Here is a 25,152-nt window from a genome sequence, read left to right on the forward strand (position 1 = left end):
AAAAATCTCCCTCTCCTCCTCCTCTGGCCCTTTGAAGGGTTAAAACTCATTCTCCCTCACTGGCCCTTTAAGGGTTAAGTGACACCCTTTGGCCCTTTAAAGGGTTAAAACTCATTCACCCTCGCTAGCCCTTTAAGGGTTAAGCGACACCCTTTGGCCCTTTAAAGGGTTAAAACTCATTCTCCCCTGTTACCCCTTAAGGGAAAAAAATCTTCCTCTCCTCCTCCTCTGGCCCTTTGAAGGGTTAAAACTCATTCTCCCTCACTGGCCCTTTAAGGGTTAAGCGACACCCTTTGGCCCTTTTAAGGGTTAAAACTCCTTCTCCCTCACTGGCCCTTTAAGGGTTAAGCGACACCCTCTGGCCCTTTAGAGGGTTAAAACTCATTCACCCTCTGGCCCTTTAAAGGGTTAAAACTCATTCTCCCCTGTTACCCCTTAAGGGGGAAAAATCTCCCTCTCCTCCTCCTCTGGCCCTTTGAAGGGTTAAAACTCATTCTCCCTCACTGGCCCTTTAAGGGTTAAGCGACACCCTCTGCCCCTTTAAAGGGTTAAAACTCATTCTCCCTCGCCAGCCCTTTAAGCACTGGCCCTTTTAAGGGTTAAAACTCATTCTCCCCTGTTACCCCTTAAGGGGAAAAAATCTCCCTCTCCTGCTCCTCTGGCCCTTTGAAGGGTTAAACCCATTTCCACCTTTTTTCCCCTCCAGCCTTTTACGGGTTAATCCAATTTTCTCCTCTCCCGGCGCTCCGAGTCCCCCGAAAGGGTTAACAAAAAAAAAAATCTCTTTCTCTCTCCTCACTCCCCCCTCCTCCCCCGCCTCTTGGCTACACCGCGTCCTTCCAGATTGACACATTTTCTACGGGCGGCCGCTTCGGACCAATCGCAAGCCCTTTCTCCCCACCCCACGTGGGGACCGAGCGCTTCCCCCCTTCCCGATTGGCTGCGGCGCGCCGGACTGTAGCGAAAGAGAAGCAGCCAGACCCCACGTGGAGCTTGGCGCTCGTTCATTGATCGCCCTCCCCCGCAAGGCTGCTGTGTGGGGGGTGGCGAGGGGGGGGGGAGGAAGAGAGAGAGAGGAAGAGAGAGGAAGGGGGGGGGGTTTCTCACACCCATTCAAGGCAACGGGCCTGCGTCCCACCCACCCACCCACCTTTCTAGGCTCCTGGGGGGCCCGATCCTGGCTTGCAGTGGTTTGGTGAGTGCTTTTATCGGGGGGGGGGGCGCGCTGAGGTTTGCTGGGGGGGGGGCGTTAGCCGAGAAGAAGAAAGCAGGAGGGGCCTTTTCCTGATGTCTGATTCCCCCTCCCTCTCTCTTCCTACCTGCTAGAAAAAGAAAGAGACCCTTTTGTTCGGCCTGGGAGATTATCAATGAGGGCGGGGGGGTGGTGGATTTTTTTTTTGGCCAGGGTGGGGGGCGCGGTGAGAGGGAGGACTGCAAGCCGCCAGAGGAGGAAATGGGATCTATTCTTCTTTCTCTTTTTTTGGGGGGGGGGTAATGAGAGTTTCTTGGGGAGTTAAAAAGAGAGAGACTCAAAACGGACATTTGGTGAGGTGGGGAGAACTTGATGGGGGGGTTACTTTAAGCAGAGCATTGGGGGGGCGTTTGTTGAGGGGGGAGAAGTTTTCTCCCTAGTTGTGGTCTAATTGTCCTTTCCTAGGGCTTTATGCTGGTTTCTGCCTCCCCCCCAAAAAAAATATACCCATTTGCGTCTATTTGATTTCCCCCTCTTCTCTGCCCCCACACCTGCCAACTTACCTGTATTTCCCTGAGGATGAGGACCACCTAGTTGTGGGGGGGGGGGCGCTCATTTCTTCTTGGGAGCCACCCCCCCCAAAAAAAACCAGCCACTGCCAACTGCTACCCAGGGTTTTAAACTTTTGCTTAACCTCCTTCCTTCCTTGCTGCCCCCTCCCAAGCCGAAGGAATTAAGAGGCTGCCCTTGAGCATGTGCAAAGTGTATTCCCATCCCCCACGCTGTTAGAGGGAAGCAAGTCTCAAAAAGGGCATTTTCCCTGCTTGGAGATCTGATCCTATTTTTGAGTGGGAAAAGCCCCCCCCCCCCCCCCGAGTCATTTAGCACGTGAACTGCAAGGAAAGACAGCTCAGTCGGTTAGAGCTTGATAAACGCCAAGGTTGTGGGTTCGATTCCCCGTAATGGACAGAATTCTGCATATTCCTGCCTCCATTCGGAAAAGACTTATTGGGAATAAAAAACACAGCAAACCTGCAAATCTGGGTGGCTATTGGGGGTGTATATATCTGGGCCGTGGGTGGCGCTGTGGGTTAAACCACACAGCGATCAGAAGGTTGGCAGTTCGAATCCCCACGACGGGGTGAGCTCAGTCCCTTCTCCTGCCACCTAGCAGTTCGAAAGCACACCAGTGCAAGTAGATAAATAGGTACCACTCCGGCGGGAAGGTAAACGGCGTTTCCGTGCGGTGCTCTGGTTCACCAGAAGCGGCTTAGTCCTGCTGGCCACATGACCCGGAAGCTGTACGCCGGCTCCCTCGGCCAATAAAGCGAGATGAGCGCCGCAACCCCAGAGTCGGTCACGACTGGACCTAATGGTCAGGAGTCCCTTTACCTTTTTTACTCTTGAGTAAGTCTTGATCAGGTGCGGCCCATCGGTTCCCGGTTCAAAATTTGCTTCTCTACAGGTGACCAGGCTTTGGTTCGTAGCAGGAAAACAGGATCGCGAGCGAAATTGCAGAAACAACATTCCTATGGTTTTGCTTGAAGGATGTTCCCTCAAAACCGGCCACCGGTGAGTTTATCCCCGATTTAAAGGTCCCGTGGAAAATGTCTGTTTCCCAATTCTTTGGAAAGAACCGTCCTAAACATAGTCCGTTTTGAACTGATTTTCGCCTTTCAAAATGCTATCCACCCACAAATTTCACATGCTGAAAACTTGGGCAGTTAACTGTTGTTGTTTTTTGTTTGTGTGTGGGGAGGAGAAGTTTTGTAAAGGCCTTTTTCTGGACAGTCCTCTCCCCTGCTTTTGATCAAACCAGGGATATTCAATTTTTTTTCCGGAAATAAAACAACAGAGCGAAAAGAGATCTATCTATATATTTCTGCCCCCCCCCCCCAGATAAAAAAGTGTCGGTCACTGCTTCTGTGTTTTATGATTTTTTAATTTTATTTTCTTGCACGCTGCTGTTTATATTGATATCAATATCCATATCGTTACATATATATATAAATATATAAAGGAGTTGTTGGTTTAGAAATACTCTGGTCTATAAACAAAACTGCTTGAAGCTGCAAACAGCATGTTTCCTTAATTGTTTGCAATAAAACCTCGGAATGGTTTATATTAATCAAGCGATCAGCCGTCTCCCTGTAAGTAAAGAGGGCCGTCTTCCAAGGGGAGTTAAATCTGGCGGGGGCCACATCCCAAAGTTTCTGCCCCCTCCCATTCTGTCATTCCCTGTAGAGCTAGTTCCCAGGTTGTTGTGGTTTTTAGCTGTAGGTCAGGGGTCAGCAAACTTTTTCAGCAGGGGGCCGGTCCGCTGTCCCTCAGACCTTGTGGGGGGCCGGACTATATTTTGAAGGGGGGGGAAGGAACGAATTCCTATGCCCCACAAATAACCCAGAGATGCATTTTAAATAAAAGCACACATTCTACTCATGTAAAAACGCACTGATTCCCGGACCATCCGCAGGCCGGATTAAGAAGGCGATTGGGCTGGATCCTGCCCCTGGGCCTTAGTTTGCCTACCCATGGGCTAGGTTATCACGCAACAAAACGTTACCTGGGACTACCGTACAGTCGTACCTTGGAACTCAAATGCCTTGGCTCCCGAACAAATCGGTTCCCAAACAATCGAAACCTGGAAGTGAGTGTTCCGGTTTTCGAACGATTTTCAGAAGCCAAATGTCCGGCGCGGGTTCCGATGGCTGCAGCCAATTGGAAGCCGTGCCTTGGTTTTTGAATGGTTCCAGGAGTCGAATGGATTCTGTTTGCGAACCAAGGTACAACTGTATTTACTTGAGTATGATAATAATAATAATAATAATAATAATAATAATAATAATAATAATTTATTTATACCCCGCCCATCTGGCTGGGCTTCCCCAGCCACTCTGGGCGGCTTCCAACAAAATATTAAAATACAGTAATGCATCAAATATTAAAAGCTTCTCTAATTTGCCATCGAGTCTAAAGCGCACCCCAACTTTCAGAACCTCGAAAAGAAAAAAAATGTTTGCTGGCGAATGTAAATGCGCCATTGAATCTATAACACGCACCTACATTTTCGCAACGTGATTTTGGCCCCCAAAGGTGAGCCTTTGCCTTTTAAAATACCGTATTTTTTGCTCTATAAGACTCACTTTTCCCCTCCTAAAAAGTAAGGGGAAATGTGTGTGCGTCTTATGGAGCGAATGCAGGCTGCGCAGCTATCGCAGAAGCCAGAACAGCAAGAGGGATTGCTGCTTTCACTGCGCAGCGATCCCCCTTGCTCTTCTGGCTTCTGAGATTCAGAATTTTTTTCTTGTTTTCCTGCTCCAAAAACTAGGTGCGTCTTGTGGTCTGGTGCGTCTTATAGAGCGAAAAATACGGTACTCATTTCACATCCTTAAAGATATCAATGACTTCCCTTCTTCTCTTGCCATGGTTCATTTTGCATACCATAAACCCCTGCATATTTTGCAAAAACTATACCATTCAAGTAAGGGACGCGGGTGGCGCTGTGGGTTAAACCACGAAGCCTAGGGCTTGCCGATCAGAAGGTCGGCGGTTCAAATCCCCGCAACGGGGTGAGCTCCCATGGCTTGGTCCCTGCTCCTGCCAACCTAGCAGTTCGAAAGCACGTCAAAGTGCAAGTAGATAAATAGGTACCACTCCGGTGGGAAGGTAAACGGCGTTTCTGTGCACTGCTCTGGTTCGCCAGAAGCGGCTTAGTCATGCTGGCCACATGACCCGGAAGCTGTACGCCGGCTCCCTCGGCCAGTAAAGCGAGATGAGCGCCACAACCCCAGAGTCGTCCGCGACTGGACCTAATGGTCAGGGGTCCCTTTACCTTTTTATACCATTCAAGTATTCCATCATTGCATCCATCAAAACCTATTTACACTGTTGAATTTATCTTAAGGCTGCCGGCATTTTCAGCTGTACACAATTATTCCCCCCCCCCATATATTAAATAAACGTTATCCTGTCTTCTCTAAACATATATTATTGTTCTCTTCTTCTATATGTTAAGTCTGCGAGTTGTGCATATTCCGTCAACTGATGTTGCCATTCTCCTTTCGCTCGTTTTACATTTTTTTGGCTAACGAAACACGGGGGCGCAGTAGCGGCATACATAAATCACCTTTTTTGTGGTTATAGAAAGCAAGGGATTATAGCTGTAAAAGTTTAAGTAAAAGAAAAGGAAAGGAAAAAATTAGATAAAATTAAGGGGGAGGATTTGCTGAAACAAATTTGGGAATTGGAATGCAGAAAGGGGAAGTCGGTGAAGTAAGTTTTAAGAAAAAAAGGATTCGAAATTATACATGTTTGTTTTTGTGTGTGTATGTTTGTATTGTGCATTGTGTGTGTTTTTATAATTTGTGAAAATTCAATAATTATTTTTTTTTTAAAAAATCACCTTTTTTGACAACCTGGGACTGTGAGCTCTCCGAAGACCCGGCGAGCTCCTGTTTCCATACGGTCTGAAGTTGGTGGTGATTGGCCTTTTCGCTACCTGTCTCCCAGGGTCACCTGCAGACGGCGCCCGTGGTCACTGCCGCCGCGACCAGCGTCGTCTCGACGGCCCCCCAGTCCCTGAAGCTGACTTACCCGGAGATTTTGGACCGGATCAAGGAGGAGTTCCAGTTCTTGCAAAACCAGTACCACAGGTAAAATGGCCAGGTTCTTTTTTGGGCTGGGTGGGGTTCATAATGACCTGTCTGTGTATTTCTAATAGTATAACCCAGGGGTCGGCAAGGGGGCGGATCCTTCGTGGGCCGGACCAGCGCAGAGTGACGTCTGCGCATGCCCAGACGCTGAAAATGGCACCTGCGCAGAAGTGATTTCCGGCACTGCGGACATGCGCAGACATAATTTCCAACATCTAGGCATGCGCAGACACTATTTCCATCATCTGGGCATGTGCAGAAGCGATTTCCAGTGTCTGGGCATGCGCAGAAGCGATTTCCGGCGTCTGGGCATGCGCAGGAGCGATTTCCGGCGTCTGGGCATGCGCAGAAGCGATTTCCGGCGTCTGGGCATGTGCAGAAGCTATTTCCGGCGTCTGGGCATGCGCAGAAGCGATTTCCAGCGTCTGGGCATGTGCAGAAGCTATTTCCGGTGTCTGGGCATGCGCAGGAGCGATTTCCGGTGTCTAGGCATGCGCTGAAGCGATTTCCGGCACCGCGGACATGCGCAGACCTGATTTCCGGCATCTGGGCATGTGCAGAAGCAATTTCCGGAACCGCGGACAGGCGCTGACGCTATTTCCGGCATCTGGGCACGTGCAGAAGCAATTTCCGCCACCGCGGACATGCGCAGACACAATTTCCGGCGTCTTGGCATGCGCAGGTGCAATTTCCGGTGCCGCGGATGAGAGTCCTCGCGCCGTGTTGCGCCAGTTTAGCACAGCGTGTGGGGACTCGCCGAGCAGGCGGCTCAGTTTGGGGGCGGTTCGTGGGCCAGTTAAACAGCCTCCGTGGCCGCTTCCAGCCCATGGGCCTTAGGCTGCCGACCCCTGGTATAACCAAATCAGTAATTTTTGATATAATTTTTGATCTTCCCATGTCCGTTCCCTTCTCTTTGCAGCTTGAAACTGGAATGTGAGAAACTCGCCACGGAAAAAACAGAAATCCAGAGGCATTATGTCATGGTAAGTGCCATACTGGGGCAAATGTGGGGGGGTTTTTGGGGGGCGAAGGGTTGGATGATGGTGTAAAGAGGGTCCCTAAGCCGTGACGCGGGTGGCACTGTGGGTTAAACCACAGAGCCTAGGACTTGCCGATCAGAAGGTCGGCGGTTCGAATCCCCGCGATGGATTGAGCTCCCGTTGCTCGGTCCCTACTCCTGCCAACCTAGCAGTTCGAAAGCACGTCAAAGTGCAAATAGATCAATAGGTACCGCTCTGGCGGGAAGGTAAACGATGTTTCCGTGCGCTGCTCTGGTTCTCCAGAGGCGGCTTAGTCCTGCTGGCCACATGACCCGGAAGCTGTACGCCGGCTCCCTCGGCCAGTAAAGCGAGATGAGCGCCGCAACCCCAGAGTCGGTCACGATTGAACCTAATGATCAGGGGTCCCTTTACCTTTACCTTTAAGCCGTGACTTACCACACTCTTATATGCACAGGATCTTTTCTCTTTCTTAAGAAAGATAAAATAAAAATCTTTGTTTTGCAGTACTACGAAATGTCCTATGGTTTGAACATTGAAATGCACAAACAGGTACGTTTATGTATAGATGTGTTTATTTATAGACGTGTTTGTCTATGTATGTGTTTGGCTCTGATCTGATAAGGCCCCTCCGTGTGTAGGGGGAAGCAAAATCATGCAGGGTCTCTGCCCCAAAGATCTTCCAATCTAGACGACAAGTGAGCCTTGCTGAGAATAGCAGTTTCTGACGTCTGCTTCCGAGCCCCACAACCTTGAGGACACTTGAAGTGGGATGTACAAATGTAACGAACGATGGTAATCGATAATAATCAATATCCAAGGAGGGGCTGTGGGGCCTACTAGGGCTGCCGTACGCCCGTGTTTCCCAGGAATCGGACAGTATAATGGCGCCCGGCCTTATTTTATTTCTCATTTTCCAAACAAATTTACGTATCCGGTTAAAGTTACCAAATAGGAACATCAAACCCCTTCCCCTTCGCCTATCTGCTTATGCCCAATATCGCCACATATCTGATTTAAATCTATTTATTATTTGTCCTTTTCCGCTCAGTTCAAATTATTATTTGGCTGCTCGTTTTAAATCCACCCCTGCTCGCGTTTTAAAGCTGTTTACAGTTTTCTTGGCCCTGCCAACCGTAGAAGCGTAGCGAGTGTTGTGCGAGAGAGCAGGGCCTTTTCTGTGGCTGCCCCCAGATTGCAGCATTGCTTCCTGAGAGAGGTTAAGACTGGCTACCTCTTTGTTGTGCTTTCTATGGCCTCGAACAGCTACAAAGCAAGCGTGGGCAAATTCTGGGAGGAGGAGGCTACAAACAATGGCTGCGTTCTCCCTCCACCGTTCAGAGGCAGCAATTGCATTTCAACGCTCCTCTTCCGACCTTTCCCAGAGGCATTAATGTGTTGCATTTGTGGCCCACCTACAAGGAGCCCCAGGTGATGTCCACACCTCTTCCCCCCCTTGCAGTTTCATCCAAAAAACAGCCCTGCCATGTAGAGTCAGCCTGAGAGAGAGTCAGCCATTGGCCCCGTAAGGCTACTCACAAGCATAGCTGTCAACTTACAGATTTGAAAATAAGGGACCAGCAGCCTTGAAAATAAGGGATCAGCAGCCAAAATAAGGGATTTTCAGAACACAGGTATGTTCAGCTTCTGAGCCCCTCCGAGCCAAAGGCAGAAAGCCCAGCCAGCAGCCAAACGAAGTCTCAAGCGGTGGTTCCCACAGCGCAGCAACCCAGCAAAGGGGATGCAGCAAGGAAAACCACCGTCACCTCTCCGCTGGGAAGCGCTGAGCAAAGGCGAGTCCCCAGGCAACGCGGCTGATTTGATCGGCACAAGACATGCAAGCTCCACCCCCCAGTCGTTCTCAGACTCCTTATTGGGTGAGCAACGCAGCCGAACAACACAGTTGGAGCCTCCCTCCTCCCTGGCCGGCAGGGAGGGAGGGAGAGGAGCTGCTTCCTTTGAAACCCGGGAAATTTAAGGAACATCATCAATAAGGGACAGCAGCGGGACACGGCGCTGGGATAAGGGACTTTCCCGCCAAATAAGGGACTGTTGACAGCTATGCTCACAAGGAACCGAGCCGTAGCTGTCAACTTTCCCCTTTTCTTGCAAGGAATCCTATTCGGAATAAGGGAATTTCCCTTTAAAAAAGGGAAACGTTGATGGCTATGGGGGACCGAGCAGGTTAGGATTCGAACCGTGCTCCCCGTCCCCCGATACTCTGAAACAGGGGTCAGCAAACTTTTTCAGCAGGGGGCCGGTCCACTGTCCCTCAGACCTTGTGGGGGGCCAGACTATATTTTGGAAAGGAAAGAAAATGAACGAATTCCTATGCCCCACAAATAACCCAGAGATTCATCTTAAATAAAAGCACATATTTTAATGTTTTCAATATTTTAATGTTGTATTTTAATTTTGTTTTTAAGTTGTATTCATTCAACTTGTTTTTATCGCTGCTTGTGAGCCCGGCCTTGGCTGGGGAGGGCGGGGTATAAATAAAAATTATTATTATTATTACTCATGTGAAAACACCAGGCAGGCCCCACAAATAACCCAGAGATGCATTTTAAATAAAAGGACACATTCTACTCATGTAAAAACACGATGATTCCCGGACCGTCCGGGGGCCGGATTGAGAAGGCGATTGGGCCGGATCCTGCCCCCGGGCCTTAGTTTGCCTACCCATGGGCTAGGTTATCACGCAACAAAACGTTAGCTGGGACTACCGTATAGTCGTACCTTGGAACTCAAATGCCTTGGCTCCCGAACAAATCGGTTCCCAAACAATCAAAACCTGGAAGTGAGTGTTCCGGTTTTCGAACGCTTTTCAGAAGCCAAATGTCCGGCGCGGCTTCCGGTGTCTGCCCAGAGGAGGGTGTGTGTGGGTGTGTGGGTGTGTAGGAAGACACCCCCCCCCCCCAGAACCTCCCATCTGGTCTTTTTTTCGACTTGTCCTCCTCCCCACAGCGCTTCGTCCTTTTAATTTCGCTCCCTCTTGGAATTCTCCTGCTGCCAGCGCTCTCCACACCCCACAACCGCTGCCGCCCCCCCTTGTTCATTTCCTCTGGCAAGATTTACAGCTGACTTCAGGTGCCGCCGGCCGGCTGCCAACAGCCTGTCTGCGCTCCTTGGGGGGGGTGTTTCCCCCCTCCTTCTCGCTCTCCCCCCAAACCCTCACCTTTTAACAAGGGCTCATAACTCTGGGCTCTTGACAGCCCCTGCGTGACAAATAGGAGCCGGGCTTTTGCGGGGACGGCCGCTTTTGGAGTTATCGCCTTGGCTGTGCCGGCGGATCCTTCTTGCTCAGCTCCAACCCACAAACTTCTTTTCCCCCCTCAAATTTTTAAAATTAATTTTCCAAAAAAATATTAAAACAAGCATACATACATCCTAAGGTAAAGGTAAAGGGACCCCTGACCATTAGGTCCGGTCGTGGCCGACTCTGGGGTTGTGGCGCTCATCTCGCTTTATTGGCCGAGGGAGCCGGCGTAAAGCTTCCGGGTCGTGTGCCCAGCATGACTAAGCCGATTCTGGCAAACCAGAGCAGCGCACGGAAACGCCGTTTACCTTCCCGCCGGAGTGGTACCTATTGATCTACTTGCACTTTGATGTGCTTTCGAACTGCTAGGTTGGCAGGAGCAGGGACAGAGCAATGGGAGATTTGAACCGCCAACCTTCTGATCGGCAAGCCCTGGGCTCTGTGGTTTAGACCACAGCACTACGCGCATCCCATTTAGGAGCAGTTAAAAGGTAAAGGGACCCCTGACCATTAGGTCCAGTCTTGGCCGACTCTGGGGTTGCGCCACTCATCTCGCTTTACTGGCCGAGGGAGCCGGCGTACAGCTTCCGGGTCATGTGGCCAGCATGACTAAGCCGCTTCTGGTGAACCAGAGCAGCGCACGGAAACGCCGTTTACCTTTCCGCCGGAGCGGTACCTGTTTATCTATTTGCACTTTGACGTGCTTTTGAACTGCTAGGTTGGCAGGAGCAGGGACCGAGCTTACTGCGCGCTTGTGAATCGTGGACAACTTATTCAAGTACTTTCAAGTACTTTATTACGGTCGTGGACAACTTATAAACACCATCTCCAACTTCTCGAAAGATTCCATCAGCGGTGTCTCTGAAAATTTTTACACATCCCTTGGGAAGACAGGCGAACTAATGCCAGTGTACTGGAAGAAGCAAAGATCACCAGTGTCGAAGCGATGATTCTTCAATATCGACTTCGTTGGACTGGTCATGTTGTACGGATGACTAAATATCGTCTTCCAAAGCAACTACTCTGTTCCCAACTTAAAAATGGAAAACGTAATGTCAGTGGTCAACAAAAGAAGTTTAAAGACTTTCTCAAGGCAAATCTAAAAAAATGTAGTATAAACGTCTTCAACTGGGAAACACTGGCCTGCGAGCGCCCCACTTGGGAGAACAGCCATTGCCAAAGGTGTCATGGGCTTCGAAGACACTCGAACTCAGGACAAGAGGGAGAAACGCGCTAAGAGGAAGGCATGCTTGGCAAACCCTCACCAGGATCAACTCCTGCCTGGAAACCTCTGTCCCTACTATGGAAGGACGTGTGGATCCAGAATTGGCCTCCACAGTCGCTTACGGACTCATTGTTAAAACCGTGTTTATGGAAGACCATCTTACTTGGCTACGATGGATTGCCGAAGAAGCAGCAGCACCACTGACTGGTAGCAGCTGTTTGGGGTTTTACACAGGGAGTCCCTCCCCTAGCCCGAGACTCGAACCCAGGATCTTCAGCATGCAATGCAGATGCTTCATCACTGAGCTACGGACCCGGAAACTGGATGAGGGTTCAACTCGGAGGGTTCGACGGGGTTTAGTGAGGCCTGTGTGAATAATTTCCTCCTTTCCCCACAGAGATTTGATTTTCTGTGCTTTCCTCGCAATTCCCACTCCTTGCAAAGCCAAGCAGGGTCCGGTGAGGTTCCAATTCTGCGTCCAGGACAGCTGTCTCCCAGCTCCATCTGGTACACAGGATGAGACCCTTCCTGCCCGCAGACTGTCTCGCCAGAGTGGTGCATGCTCTGGTTATCTCCCGCTTGGACTACTGCCAAGCGCTCTCCGTGGGGCTACCTTTGAAGGTGACCCGGAAACTACAACTAATCCAGAATGCGGCAGCTAGACTGGGGACTGGGAGCAACTGACAAGACCACATAACACCAGTCTTGAAAGACCTACATTGGCTCCCAGTACGTTTCCAAGCACAATTCAAAGTGTTGGGGCTGACCTTGAAAGCCCTAAACGGCCTCGGTCCAGAATACCTTACGGAGCGTCTCCACCCCCATCGTTCTGCCCAGACACCGAGGTCCAGCTGCGAGGGCCTTCTGGTGGATCCCTCCCTGCAAGAAGTTAGGTTACAGGGAAGCAGGCAGAGGGCCTTCTCAGTGGTGGTGCCTGCCCTGTGGAACGCCCTCCCACCAGATGTCAAGGAAACAAACAACTATCTGACTTTTAGAAGACATCTGAAGGCAGCCCTGTTTAGGGATGTTTTTAATGTTTGATGTTTGCCGTGTTTTTAATATTCTGTTGGGAGCCACCCAGGGTGGCTGAGGAAACCCAGCCAGATGGGCAGGGTATAAATAATAAATTGTTGTTGTTGTTACTTAGGAAATGTGAGGTTCTGGGTTCAAATTCCAAACAAGCCCCGCTCAGTGTGGCCAGATAGCTGTACCTTTAGAAATGCCATGGGGGATCACAACCTTGTTTTGTACACTGAAACTCCCGAGTTTGTGCCCAGACAACTCCAATAGTATTATCTTTTAATCCAGCGGAAGCAGGGGCTAAATTCAGACATGACTTTTACCCCAAAAGGCCGCCTTTTCCCCATCCTACTGTGGACATCAGTACTTGCCAATGCAACGCTCCACTGTGGCTTCACACAAACGCAGCCCAAACCCCAGTTTCTGGTCTGCTGATTAATTTTAAAGGTAAAGGTAAAGGGACCCCTGACCATTAGGTCCAGTCGTGGCCGACTCGGGTTGCGGCGCTCATCTCGCTTTATTGGCCGAAGGAGCCGGCGTACAGCTTCCGGGTCATGTGGCCAGCATGACTAAGCCGCTTCTGGTGAGCCAGAGCAGCGCATGGAAACGCCGTTTACCTTCCTGCCGGAGCGGTACCTATTTATATACTTTCCCTGGTGTGCTTTCGAACTGCTAGGTGGGCAGGAGCAGGGACCGAGCAACGGGAGCTCACCCCGTCATTGTGGGGATTCGAACCACTGACCTTCTGATCGGCAAGTCCGAGGCTCTGTGGTTTAACCCACAGCGCCACCTGCGTCCCTACAGATTAATTTTACCCGTAGCCTAAGTATTATTATTGTTGTTGTTGTTGTTGTTATATTTGAGGGGGGCGTGCAAAGAAACGCTTTGCTGTGGTTTTGCAAATAAGCCAAACTCTGCTTAATCGCTCCTGCCTTTCGGGCGAAGGCGGGAGAGCGATTTCTGCGTGCAGAAGCAGGCTGTCGATAAATATATATATATATTTCCCCCGCAGGAAAGGGGAGAGGTCTCTGGGAGAGGAAGCTGTGGGGGCTGCGGAGAAACAGGGGTGGGGCGGGGGGAAAGCCTGCCGAGTCGGGCCTGATCGTTTTTCATACCTCGAGCGTTAAAGTGCCACTAAATTGAACATTAACGAGCGCGAGTGAATTGGAGGCTGGCTCTTCCCCCAGGAGCCAACCCTGCCCATCGGTGCATTAAGGAGGGAGAATCCATTACTGCCAGCCCCGGGAGAGAATTAAATCTTTCCCAGAAAGTACCTGCTAGCGGTGCCTCGATTCCTCTATTTCTGCCTCGGTTTCCCCCTCCCTGTGTTTGGCGGATGTGCGATCAAGCATCTGGTCTCTCTGCCGTGAGGTTTTCGTTTCACGCGAAGCGGCGTAGAAACGGGAGACTTCTAAGCTTTTGGGTTTGGGGTTGCATTTATAGGAGGGTGCAGCCGGACCGCAGCAGAGACATCACCTTGCCGACAAAGGTCCGTATAGTTAAAGCTATGGTTTCCCCAGTAGTGATGTACGGAAGTGAGAGCTGGACCATCAAGAAGGCTGATCTACGGAGAATGGATGCTTTTGAATTCTGGTGCTGGAGGAGATTCTTGAGAGTCCCATGGACTTCAAGAAGATCAAACCTCTCCATTCTGAAGGAAATCAGCCCTGAGTGCTCACGGGAAGGACAGATCCTGAAGCTGAGGCTCCAAGACTTTGGCCACCTCATGAGAAGAGAAGACTCCCTGGAAAAGACCCTGATGTTGGGAAAGATGGAGGGCACAAGGAGAAGGGGACGACAGAGGACGAGATGGTGGGACAGTGTTCTCGAAGCTAAAAACATGAGTTTGACCAAACTGCGGGAGGCAGTGGAAGACAGGAGTGCCTGGCGTGCTCTGGTCCAGGGGGTCACAAAGAGGTGGACATGACTAAACAACAACAACAGCGCAGCTGGACTAGGGGGATCACGAGGGCCAGCTGAAAGCGTCAGGGGGCCGGCCACATGAGGCTCCTTGTCCCTACTCTGAATGAAGGTGCCATTGCCACAGGTGGGAAGGTAGTGGCGCCTAGTGGTTGCGCGAGGAAAACGGGGAGTATCAAGGCTGGTTGCTCTTTTATTTATCTAAGTGTATACTCCACAAAAGGGACGCGGGTGGCGCAGTGGGTTAAACCACAGAGCCTAGGACTTGCCGATCAGAAGGTCAGCGGTTCTAATCCCCGCGATGGGGTGAGCTCCCATTGCTCAGTCCCTGCTCCTGCCAACCTAGCAGTTTGAAAGCACGTCAAAGTGCAAGTAGATAAATAGGTACCACTCCGGCTGGAAGGTAAACGGCGTTTCCGTGCGCTGCTCTGGTTCGCCAGAAGCGGCTTAGTCCTGCTGGCCACATGACCCAGAAGCTGTCTGCGGACAAACACCAGCTCCCTCGTGCCTATAGAGCGAGATGAGCGCCGCAACCCCAGATTCGTCCGCAACTGGACTTAACAGTCAGGGGTCCCTTTACCTTTTATACTCCACAAAGAAAACACTCAAAAAATAAACAATGGAGAAAACAATAAAATTATCCACCAGGGAAAATTACCTGCAATAATTTAAGGGTTAAGAAAAGGTAACAGTTGAACAGATTAAAACTGAGCCTCTGGGGAGGCTTGTGTCAGGAAATAATGTTTTTAGCAGGGGCCACAAAAGAGAACGGTGCCCGCTTGTCGTCAAGTAGCAGGGAGTTCCATAGGCACTTGCAAATTCTTGCAAATTCAGAGCATGTGTTGTTAACCTGTCACGGATCGAAGTGGCCAAATGGGAATTTATAGGGGAGAAGGTTTCAACTGATCCCAAGCCGTTAAGGGGATTTATACGGCCCTCGATTTAACTGTTTTCCTCCAGCTGAGAGGCATCGATGCCCAGCTCTGTTTTCTGTCTAAGCCTGCCATCTTCCTTTTCCTCTCTTGTCTCTCCTCCTTGCCTTTGCAGACGGAGATTGCCAAGCGACTCAACGTCATCTGTGCCCAGCTCATCCCGTTTTTGTCCCAGGAGGTGAGTGTCTCGTCTTCACACATGCTCTTCTATAAATATGCCAGCCATGCCCTTTCACCATTGACTCCATTCCTTCTCCTTCCTGGTTTTCCATCCTCCTTCAACAGATGCAAGGGGACTGCTAGCCAGAGCATTTATTAGTGTAGCTGTTGCTACAAGCGAAGCCTTCAAACTGAACTTTGCCGCACGCTGTGCTCTTGGCTTGGGATGCCAGCCATGCCCTTTTGCAATCGACTCCATTCCCTCTTCCCAGTTTTCCTTCCCCTACGACAGATGCTCAGCGTCCTGTAGCTGTGAGGGCCTGATATTATTAGTGGCAGGATGTGTAGACGGTTGCAAGTGAGACACTCACCTGAAGTTTACAACAATGGGGTACTTTGGCTCTGGATGCCCGCCGGCCATGCCCTTCCAGAAGGCACTCCATTCCATCCCACTCAGCACCAACACTTTGAATTGTGCTCGGAAACGTCCTGGGAGCCAACGTAGGTCTTTCAGGACCAGTGTTATGTGGTCTTGGTGGCTGCTCCCAGTCCCCAGTCTAGCTGCCGCATTCTGGATTAATTGCAGTTTCCGGGTCACCTTCCAAGGTAGCCCCACGGAGAGTGCATGGCAGTAGTCCAAGCGGGAGATAACCAGAGCATGCACCACTCTGGTGAGACAGTCTGCGGGCAGGGAGGGTCTTCAGATGTCTTCTAAAAGTCAGGTAGTTGTTTACTTCTTTGGTATCTGGTGGAAGGGCGTTCCTCAGGGAGGGTGCCACCACCGAGAAGGCCCTCTGCCTGGTTCCCTGCAACCTCGCTTTTCGCAGGGAGGGAACCGCCAGAAGACCCTCGGGAGATGGACCCCGGTGTCCGGGCAGAAGGATGGGGGTGGAGACGCTCCTTCAGGTATACTGGACCGTTTAGGGCTTTCAAGGTCAGCACCAATACTTTGAATTGTGCTCAGAAACTTACTGGGAGCCAATGGAGGTCTTTCAGGACCAGTGTTATGTGGTCTCGGCAGCCGTTCCCACTCCCCAGTCTAGCTGCCGCATTCTGGATTAGTTGTAGCTTCTGGGTCACCTTCCAAGGCAGCCCCATGGAGAGCGCATGGCAGTAGTCCAAGCGGGAGATAACCAGAGCATGCACCACACTGGCCAGACAATCTGTGGGCAGGTAGGGTCTCATCCTGCGTACCAGATGGAGCTGCCCATGGACAGCTGTGAGTCCAAAATGACCCCCAGGCTGCACACCTGGTTCTTCAGGGGCACAGTTAACCCATTCAGAACCAGGGAGTCCCCCACACCTGCCCCCCAGCCTTGATGGACCCCCGACCTTTTTTATTTTCTGATTTGCTCGTTAAATTATCCTTCCTCTCCCTTTTCCCCTCCAGCATCAACAGCAAGTGGTGCAAGCGGTCGAACGAGCCAAGCAGGTGACTATGGAAGAAGTGAATGTTTCAATCGGGGTATGTGGACCCCCCCACTTCCCTCCCACGCTCTTGGGGGAGCCCAAAGCCGTCCTCTCCTTCCCACCCCACCCCAAACCCTTTAACTATGGAGTTGCGTGGCTTTGAGCTTCTGGGTGTCGCTGACACTATAACTCCCATCCTTATCCCTCACCTCGAAATGGGGAAAAAACGGTTCAGGAAAGGAACACTCCCTCTGCAGCGTTGGGGAGCTTTCTAGTTTATAATAATAATAATAATTTATTATTTGTACCCTGCCCATCTGGCTGGGTTTCCCCAGCCACTCTGGGCGGCTTCCACAAAGACCAAAAATACACTAAGATGTCACACATTAAAAACGTCCCTGAACAGGGCTGCCTTAAGATGTCTTCTGAATGTCAGGTAGTTGTTTATCTCTTTGACATCTGGTGGGAGGGCGTTCCACAGGGAGGGTGCCACCACCAAGAAGGCCCTCTGCCTGGTTCCCTATAGCTTTGCTTCTCGCAATGAGGGAACCGCCAGAAGGCCCTCAGTGGTGGACCTCAGTGTCCAGGTAGAACAATGGGGGTGGAGACGCTCCTTCAGGTATACTGGGCCGAGGCCGTTTAGGGCTTTAAAGGTCAGCACCAACAATTTGAATTGTGCTCCGAAACGTACTGGGAGCCAATGCAGGTCTTTCAGGACCGGTGTTATGTGGTCTCGGCGGCCACTCCCAGTCCCCAGTCTAGCTGCCGCATTTTGGATTAGTTGTAGTTTCCAGATGACTTTCAAAGGTAGCCCCACGGAGAGCGCATTGCAGTAGTTTATAAAAATTATGCATGGGGGATAGAGCAGAGGTTTTCAACCTCTTCAAGTCCACGGCTCCCTCTACCAACTACAGTGGTACCTCGGGTTACATACGCTTCAGGTTATATACGCTTCAGGTTACAGACTCTGCTAACCCAGAAATAGTGCTTCAGGTTAAGAACTTTGCTTCAGGATGAGAACAGAAATCGTGCTCCGGCGGCGCAGCGAGAGGCCCCATTAGCTAAAGTGGTGCTTCAGGTTAAGAACAGTTTCAGGTTAAGAACGGACCTCTGGAACGAATTAAGTGCTTAACCCGAGGTAGCACTGTATGTTATTTCCGCGGCACCCGTGAGAGGCTCAGGAGCCCAGTTATGACCGCAGAGATGGCAGCCCCTCACTCCTTTTCGAACACCCTCCCTTGTGGAGCGTTCCCCCAGCCTCCCCTCTTCTCCCCTCTCCTGGGGAGTCCTCTGGGCAGCCACTGCGCCCCCCTGGTCTCTGAGCTGCCCCGCTGCCCCAAAGAGAGGGGCCTCCTCAAACTGCCCCATAGGGGCCTGGGACTTGCCTGCCCGTTCCCAACAGCAAGGGCTGGCGGACTGGGCTCCCCGCCCGTTTGCTTGCTTACTCCGAGGCCATCTCAGTTCCTGGCGCCCAGCACCCCCTGGCCAGCCCCAGAGGCGCCATTCGCACGGGGAGCTTGCAGCCAGGGCTGCTGCAACAAACAGCTGTGCAAGCCTTTGGGAGACAGAGACGTCAGAGGGCGTCGGAGGAAGGAAAGAGGGACAGAGGCCAGTGTTTCCTGCATCACCCCTGACGGTCATTCCAGGCACCCCCACCGAAAACGACAGGCTAGAGAAAATCTAGGACCGAGGGAACTGACCGCTGGGCGATTCAGGGCAGAGAAAATAACGCCCCTTCTTCCTTTGGCTTGAAAGTTAGACCGTGGGAACTCGCTTCGCCACAAGGCAGCGAAGGCTGCCAACTTGGGATGGCTTCAAAAAAGGATTAGGCAAATTCGCCAAGCAGGGGGCTTTCGCAGTTGTAGCCGGGAAGGCTTCCAGAAACCATTTTCAGGAGGTGGGGAGCACGAAGTGGTCTTCCGTTTGGGTCTTGTGGAAAAGGACGCTGCGCCAGACGGTCTGATCCAAGACGCTGCGGCCCTGGAGTTTTTATGGTTCTTAAGAGGACTGGTGAGATTTGTAGCTCGGGGGGGGGGGCTCCTCCTGATTTAAGAAACCTGCCCCCCCTTTCTGCTCTCCAGGAGAATGAGTCACCTTGACGCTAGCCATACCAGCGTTCTCTTAACCTGGAAGCAGACGCACGGGGTATCACTGCTATAGAAAGTTTTGCGATGACGTTGACAGGCTCTCTCTATTTATGCACTGAAAGGTTTTCTCCCCAGCCGAAACCCCCCTTTTATCTTCTCCATCGCGCTGGGCAAATCGATGGCCAGCCTGAGACCCGTGGCCAAATATTTTTCAGGTTGGAATATTTAACACACAGACACCCACCCACACAAAACACCTCTGCTCGATGCAAGCGCAATATCCCTGGGAAACAGTTGTCCAACTTCTGCTTTCAGTACCTCCAGCATCGCCTCCTAAGGCGGCTGTCCAACAGGTCTTTATTATCATCTTTCTAACGGGTGGTGCTGTGGGTTAAACCACAGAGCCTAGGACTTGCCAATCAGAAGGTCAGCGGTTCGAATCCCCACAATGACGGGGTGAGCTCCCGTTGCTCGGTCCCTGCTCCTGCCAACCTAGCAGTTCTAAAGCACGTCAAAGTGCAAGTAGATAAATAGGTACCACTCTGGCGGGAAGGTAAACGGTGTCTCCGTGCGCTGCTCTGGTTCACCAGAAGCGGCTTAGTCCTGCTGGCTACATGACCCGGAAGCTGTACGCCGGCTCCCTCGGCCAATAAAGCGAGATGAGCGCCGCAACCCCAGAGTCGGCCACGACTGGACCTAATGGTCAGGGGTCCCTTTACCTTTACTTAACGGCCTTTCAGATATATTACGAATTATGTCAATACAATGGTACCTCGGCTGTCAAACGCAATCTGTGCCGGAAGACCGTTCGACTTCTGAAACGTTCGACAACCGAGGCGCAAAGGGCAAAGTCATTGGGGGAAATTGGAGAGAGAAAAAACACGCAACGAAAACCGTTCGACTTCTGAAAAGCGTTCGAAAACCAAAGCAATTACCGGTACTTCCGGGTTTCCGGCATTCGGAAACCAAAATGTTCGGCTTCCGAGACGCTCGGAAACCAAGGTTTTCCACTGTGTAAAGAAATATATAAACACACACACCACCGCTGAACACTTTTAGGTATCTAGTTCTGCTTTGTCTACAGTTTTCCAGAGCAAAATTTATTTGTTAACAAGCATATACTTCTGGATTGTAAAACGAAAACCCAACCGCAACTGCTAAAAAGCAGCCAAAAAACCTTCAGGAGTTTTCATAACGTGACGTTTGATTTGCACGTTAATTTCACATAGGTGTCAGTTACAGATAGGTAGCCGTGTTGGTCTGCCATAGTCAAAATAAAAAAATTCCTTCCAGTAGCACCTTAAAGACCAACTAAGTTAGTTCTTGGTATGAGCTTTCGTGTGCATGCACACTTCTTCAGATACACTGAAACAGAAGTTGCCAGATCCTTCTATATAGTGAGAAGGTGGGGAGGGGTATTACTCAGAAGGGTGGTGGGAATGGGAGAAACAGGCCAAACCTTACGCCAAAGAATAAACGGACATAAATCTGACATCAAGAATCACAAAACAGAGAAACCAGTAGGAGAACACTTCAATCTCCCAGGACATTCTATACAAGATCTCAAAGTAGCTGTTTTACTACAAAGGAATTTCAGAAATAGACTGGAAAGAGAAGCTGCTGAATTGCAACTCATTACCAAACTTAAAACCATGGAGAGACCTGGTCTGAACAAAGACATTGGATTCTTATCTCATTATACATGACTAAGCCATTTTTCACCTTCTCACCCCTTGCCTTTTCCTGTAAGACCTATTGCAGTCGTTAAGAGTCGTCAACAGGCTCATCTCAGCTATCTGCCAATCTCCCATTCCCACCACCCTTCTGAGTAATACCCCTCCCCACCTTCTCACTATATAGAAGGGTCTGGCAACTTCTGTTTCAGTGTATCTGAAGAAGTGTGCATGCACACGAAAGCTCATACCAAGAACTAACTTAGTTGGTCTTTAAGGTGCTACTGGAAGGAATTTTTTTATTTTCACATAGGTGTGCGTGTGTAAATGTGTTTTAACGCGCCCTCCTAAAGCGTGCTTCGTGTGTGTGTGTGTGTGTAGAAGATTTGGTTGCTCGAACAAGCAATGCAGAATTTGGGGATGGTGCAGATTTTGAGAGGTGGTTCTGCCCTATCGGTGTGCAATTTCCTAGGCTTCCTAGGCTCGCCTTTAAATGCAAATGGAATCTGATTTCTCCCGGGTCCTCTTGTGTTTCTCGCTCACGAAAGCTCAGCACGGACGCCATCCTGAATCTTACAGAGAGGGAGGGAGAGAGGGGAGCCCTTTTAAAGGTGTGTTGGCAGGGACGGCAGATTGCTCCATCGCCGCGGTTAATGAGCGGATTAGAAAAGGCTCTAACCGGAGGGACGCGGTAATGATAATGGCTGTGGGTAATTGGATTTAGCGCAAGAGGCTGGGGAGTCCTGAGTGGGACGTCTGGAACGGGGGGAGAAGGGCACGTGATAACGCACAGCGGTGGAAAGACTGGAACTGGAGCCGGCGAGCTCTAGGAAAGGATGGCAGGTTTGTGTCTGCCGAGAAGGACTTGGCAAGGGGAGGTTTTCGCGGGTTCTGAGTGCCAGCCAGCCATCCCTTTCCCCAAACACCATTTTCAGGGTTCCAGCCAGCCGTACCCTTTCCCCAAGTACCATTTCCAGGGTTCCAGCCAGCCATACCCTTTCCCCAAACATCATTTTCAGGGTGCCAGTCAGCTGTGCCCTTTCCAAAGCACTTCATTTTCAGGGTGCCAGCCAGCCGTGCCCTTTCCAAAGCACTCCATTTTCAGGGAGCCAGCCAGCCATGCGCTTTCCCCAAGCACCATTTTCAGGGTGCCAGCCAGCCATACCCTTTCCCCAAGCACCATTTTCAGGGTGCCAGCCAGCCATGCCCTTTTGAAAGCACTCCATTTCCAGGGTACCAGCCAGCCATACCCTTTCCCCAAGCACCATTTCCAGGGTGCCAGCCAGCCGTACCCTTTTGAAAGCACTCCATTTCCAGGGTGCCAGCCAGCCGTGCCCTTTCCAAAGCACTCCATTTTCAGGGAGCCAGCCAGCTGCACCCTTTCCCCAAACACCATTTTCAGGGTACCAGCCAGCCATGCCCTTTCCCATAGTACCATTTCCAGGGTGCCAGCCAGCCATACCCTTTCCAAAGCACTCCATTTCCCGGGTGCCAGCCAGCCATACCCTTTCCCCAAACACCATTTTCAGGGTGCCAGCCAGCCATGCCCTTTTGAAAGCACTCCATTTCCAGGGTGCCAGCCAGCCGTACCCTTTCCTCAAGTACCATTTCCAGGGTGCCAGCCAGCTGTGCCCTTTCCAAAGCACTCCATTTTCAGGGTTCCAGCCAGCCATGCCCTTTCCCCAGGCACTGTTTCCAGGCCTGGAAAAGGGCCAGCCAAGCCCTTTCCCAAGACACTCCATTCCAATCCCCTCCCCACAGATATAAGGCCTCTGATGACCCCTTTATGTGTCCCAGGGCAGTGGAAGTTGAGTTGACGCAAGACCGCATAGTCATGGTAGCGGAGTCTGTGGGCTGTTTTATCTTGAGGACTACACACTTGACTCCATTTTTCTTACTTCTCCTTCTTCTAAATGGAAACAGTTGATAAGGGCTGAGCTCGATTTTACGCTCTGTTATTTATTTGGATTGTTTGCTCCCCGCTCTCCGGCCAGGAAAATCTCCCAGAGCGGCTTTCACACAATCGGAACAAGACGGTATCTACCCGCAGACTTACTATTTCATAAAACAAACAACCCGTGCCTACGACATGCAAGGAAAAAGGAACAGGGAGGGTAGAGGAAAACACTGCTATCACACAGTGCGAAGGCAAAGCACACAGACTGGACAGCGTCCCTCTCTGCTTAATATTCAGAGTGTATCAGAGTTATTCTTAAAATAAAATCATGGAAAAGAGGTTTTTTTAAAAAAAGGGGGTTTCTGTTTGAGTGGCTGGGGCAACCCAGGCAGGGCACAAATAATAAAAACGTTATAATTTTTCTTTGGTGCATTGTAAGACAGTGAGAGAATGGAAACAGCTCTGAGTGGCGGCTGCAGAAATCCCGAGCGGGGAATTGGTTTGCGGTAACGTGGTTAACCTTTGAGGCAGCCGCTCCTATTGGTTCCTTTTTGTTTAAAAAAAGTGTTTTCCTTCCTTTATAGCAGAACGAACGGGCCATATTTAATTTAAAAGGCTCGAGGAAGCGAAGGCTGACCCAGTTTCTGGAGCACGCATGTTTTTTTCTGACAGGAAGGGAGTTAAGGAGCGAAGGAGATGAGCAATCTCTCCTCTCCACAGCCCCTCCTCCTGGGAGGCAGTGTGGCTTAGTGGTTAGAGCGCCGGATTTGACCTGGGAGACCCAGGGTTCGAATCCCCACTCAGCCATGAAGCTCGCGGCCTCGGCATGAGGCCAGGAAACTGTCTCTTGGCGAGCTGGTTGTCAGAAAAGAGATTCTGAAAAAACATCAGGAAGAACTTTCTGAAATTAAGAGTTGTTATGACGGCGGAACAGACTCCCACTAGAAGTGGTGAACTCTCCTTCCTTGGAGGCTTCTAAGCAGAGGTTGGACGGCCGTCTCTCATGGATGCTTTCGCTGAGATGCCTTCATTGCAGGGGGTTGGTCTAGATGACCGCTGGGGTCCCTTCCAGCCCCCCAGTCCTGTGCATAGCTGTCAAGCGTCCCTTATATGGCGGGACAGTCCCTTATCCCAGCGCCGTGTCCCGCTGCTGTCCCTTATTGATGATGTCCCTTAAATTTCCCGGGTTTCAAAGGAAGCAGCTCCTCTCCCTCCCTCCCTCCCTGCCGGCCAGGGAGGAGGGAGGCTCCAACTGGGTTGCTTGGCTGCGTTGCTCACCCAATAAGGAGTCTAAGAACGACTGGGGGGTGGAGCTTGCATGCCTTGTGCCAATCAAATCGGCTGCGTTGCCTGGGGACTCGCCTTTGCTCAGCGCTTCCCAGCGGAGAGGTGGCGGTGGTTTTCCTTGCTGCGTCCCCTTTGCCGGGTTGCTGCGCTGTGGGAACCACCGCTTGAGGCTTCGTTTGGCTGCTGGCTGGGCTTTCTGCCTTTGGCTCGGAGGGGCTCAGAAGTCGAACATACCTGTGCTGGGAAAATCCCTTATTTTGGCTGCTGATCCCTTATTTTCGAGGCTTTCAAATCTGTAAGTTGACAGCTATGGTCCTGTGATTCCACATTTGGTTCCCCCCCTTCTATAAACCCCCTTCTGTCTCCTCGCAGCATCAACTCCAAGCGCAGCACCTCTCGCACCATGCGCCTCCCATCCCACTGACACCTCACCCGTCCGGAATGCAGCCGGCCAGTCTGGCCACCCTGGGCAGTGCGTCCGGCCTGCTGGCATTGTCCGGAGTACTGGGTGCCCAAGCCCACCTCCTCGCCAAGGATGACCGAGGCCTTCTCGACACGGATCACAGAGGTACCAAAGTCTAACCTTTCCTCTTTTTTAAAAAATAATTTGTATTAAGTACAAATTAGAAAACATACCGGTGCATATTTACAACAAAGGAAAATACAACAGAAAAAGAAAATATATATAACCAAGCCACGACTGGACCTAATGGTCAGGGGTCCCTTTACCTTTTTATAAAGATTTAAAATTAAGTGCGTTTTCACTTTCTGTGTGTGTGTAACCTCCGATCAACTCTACAATTTATACAGTGCCAGATTTACGTATAAGCTAAACAAGCTATAGCTTAGGGCCCCACTCTCTTGGGGGCCCCCCAAAAATATACTTCTTAATAGTATTTCACTGTTAATATACTTCTTAATTGTACAGTGGTGCCCCGCAAGACGAATGCCTCGCAAGACGGAAAACTCGCTAGACGAAAGAGTTTTCCGTTTTGGAGGTGCTTCGCAAAACGAATCTCCTATGGGCTTGCTTTGCAAGACGAAAATGTCTTGCGAGTTCCTGCGGGGTTTTTTCCCTCCCCCCTTTTTTCTAAGCCGCTAAGCCGTTTATCAGCTGATCCGATAAGCCGCTAAAAGCCGCTAATAGCGCTAATCCGCTAATCCGTCAATGGGCTTGCTTCGCAAGACGAAAAAACCACTAGACGAAGAGAATCACAGAACGGATTATTTTCGTCTTGCGAGGCACCACTGTATATAAAAGGATGTCACATAGAGGAGGGAGAAAGGTTGTTTTCTGCTGCTCCAGAGAAGCGGACACGGAGCAATGGATCCAAACTACAAGAAAGAAGATTCCACCTAAACATTAGGAAGAACTTCCTGGCAGTAAGAGCTGTTCGACAGTGGAATTTGCTGCCAAGGAGTGTGGTGGAGTCTCCTACTT

General features: G+C 50.8%; 1 protein-coding gene across 3 annotated transcripts in view; it reads left to right on the forward strand.

The window, feature by feature from the left end:
- The first annotated feature begins 943 nt into the window (after positions 1-943).
- LOC310697284 (transducin-like enhancer protein 1) overlaps positions 944-25,152 on the forward strand; it is a 50,590-nt gene continuing 26,381 nt past the window's right edge. Inside the window, exons 1-8 of one of the 3 annotated variants that reach the window (XM_083483752.1) lie at positions 944-1,195; positions 2,658-2,764; positions 5,702-5,844; positions 6,764-6,827; positions 7,350-7,394; positions 15,314-15,376; positions 16,748-16,789; positions 24,084-24,279. In XM_083483752.1, coding sequence (XP_083339878.1) covers positions 2,741-2,764; positions 5,702-5,844; positions 6,764-6,827; positions 7,350-7,394; positions 15,314-15,376; positions 16,748-16,789; positions 24,084-24,279 — 577 coding nt within the window. In that variant the 5' untranslated portion in view covers positions 944-1,195; positions 2,658-2,740. Of the gene's footprint in view, positions 1,196-2,657; positions 2,765-5,701; positions 5,845-6,763; positions 6,828-7,349; positions 7,395-15,313; positions 15,377-16,747; positions 16,823-24,083; positions 24,280-25,152 lie in introns of all 3 variants that reach the window. The other 2 variants (XM_083483751.1, XM_083483753.1) reach the window with 2 other exon arrangements.

This window comes from Podarcis liolepis, assembly GCF_965112155.1.
Source record: "Podarcis liolepis genome assembly, chromosome: 18".
NCBI classification, from domain to species: domain Eukaryota; kingdom Metazoa; phylum Chordata; class Lepidosauria; order Squamata; family Lacertidae; genus Podarcis; species Podarcis liolepis.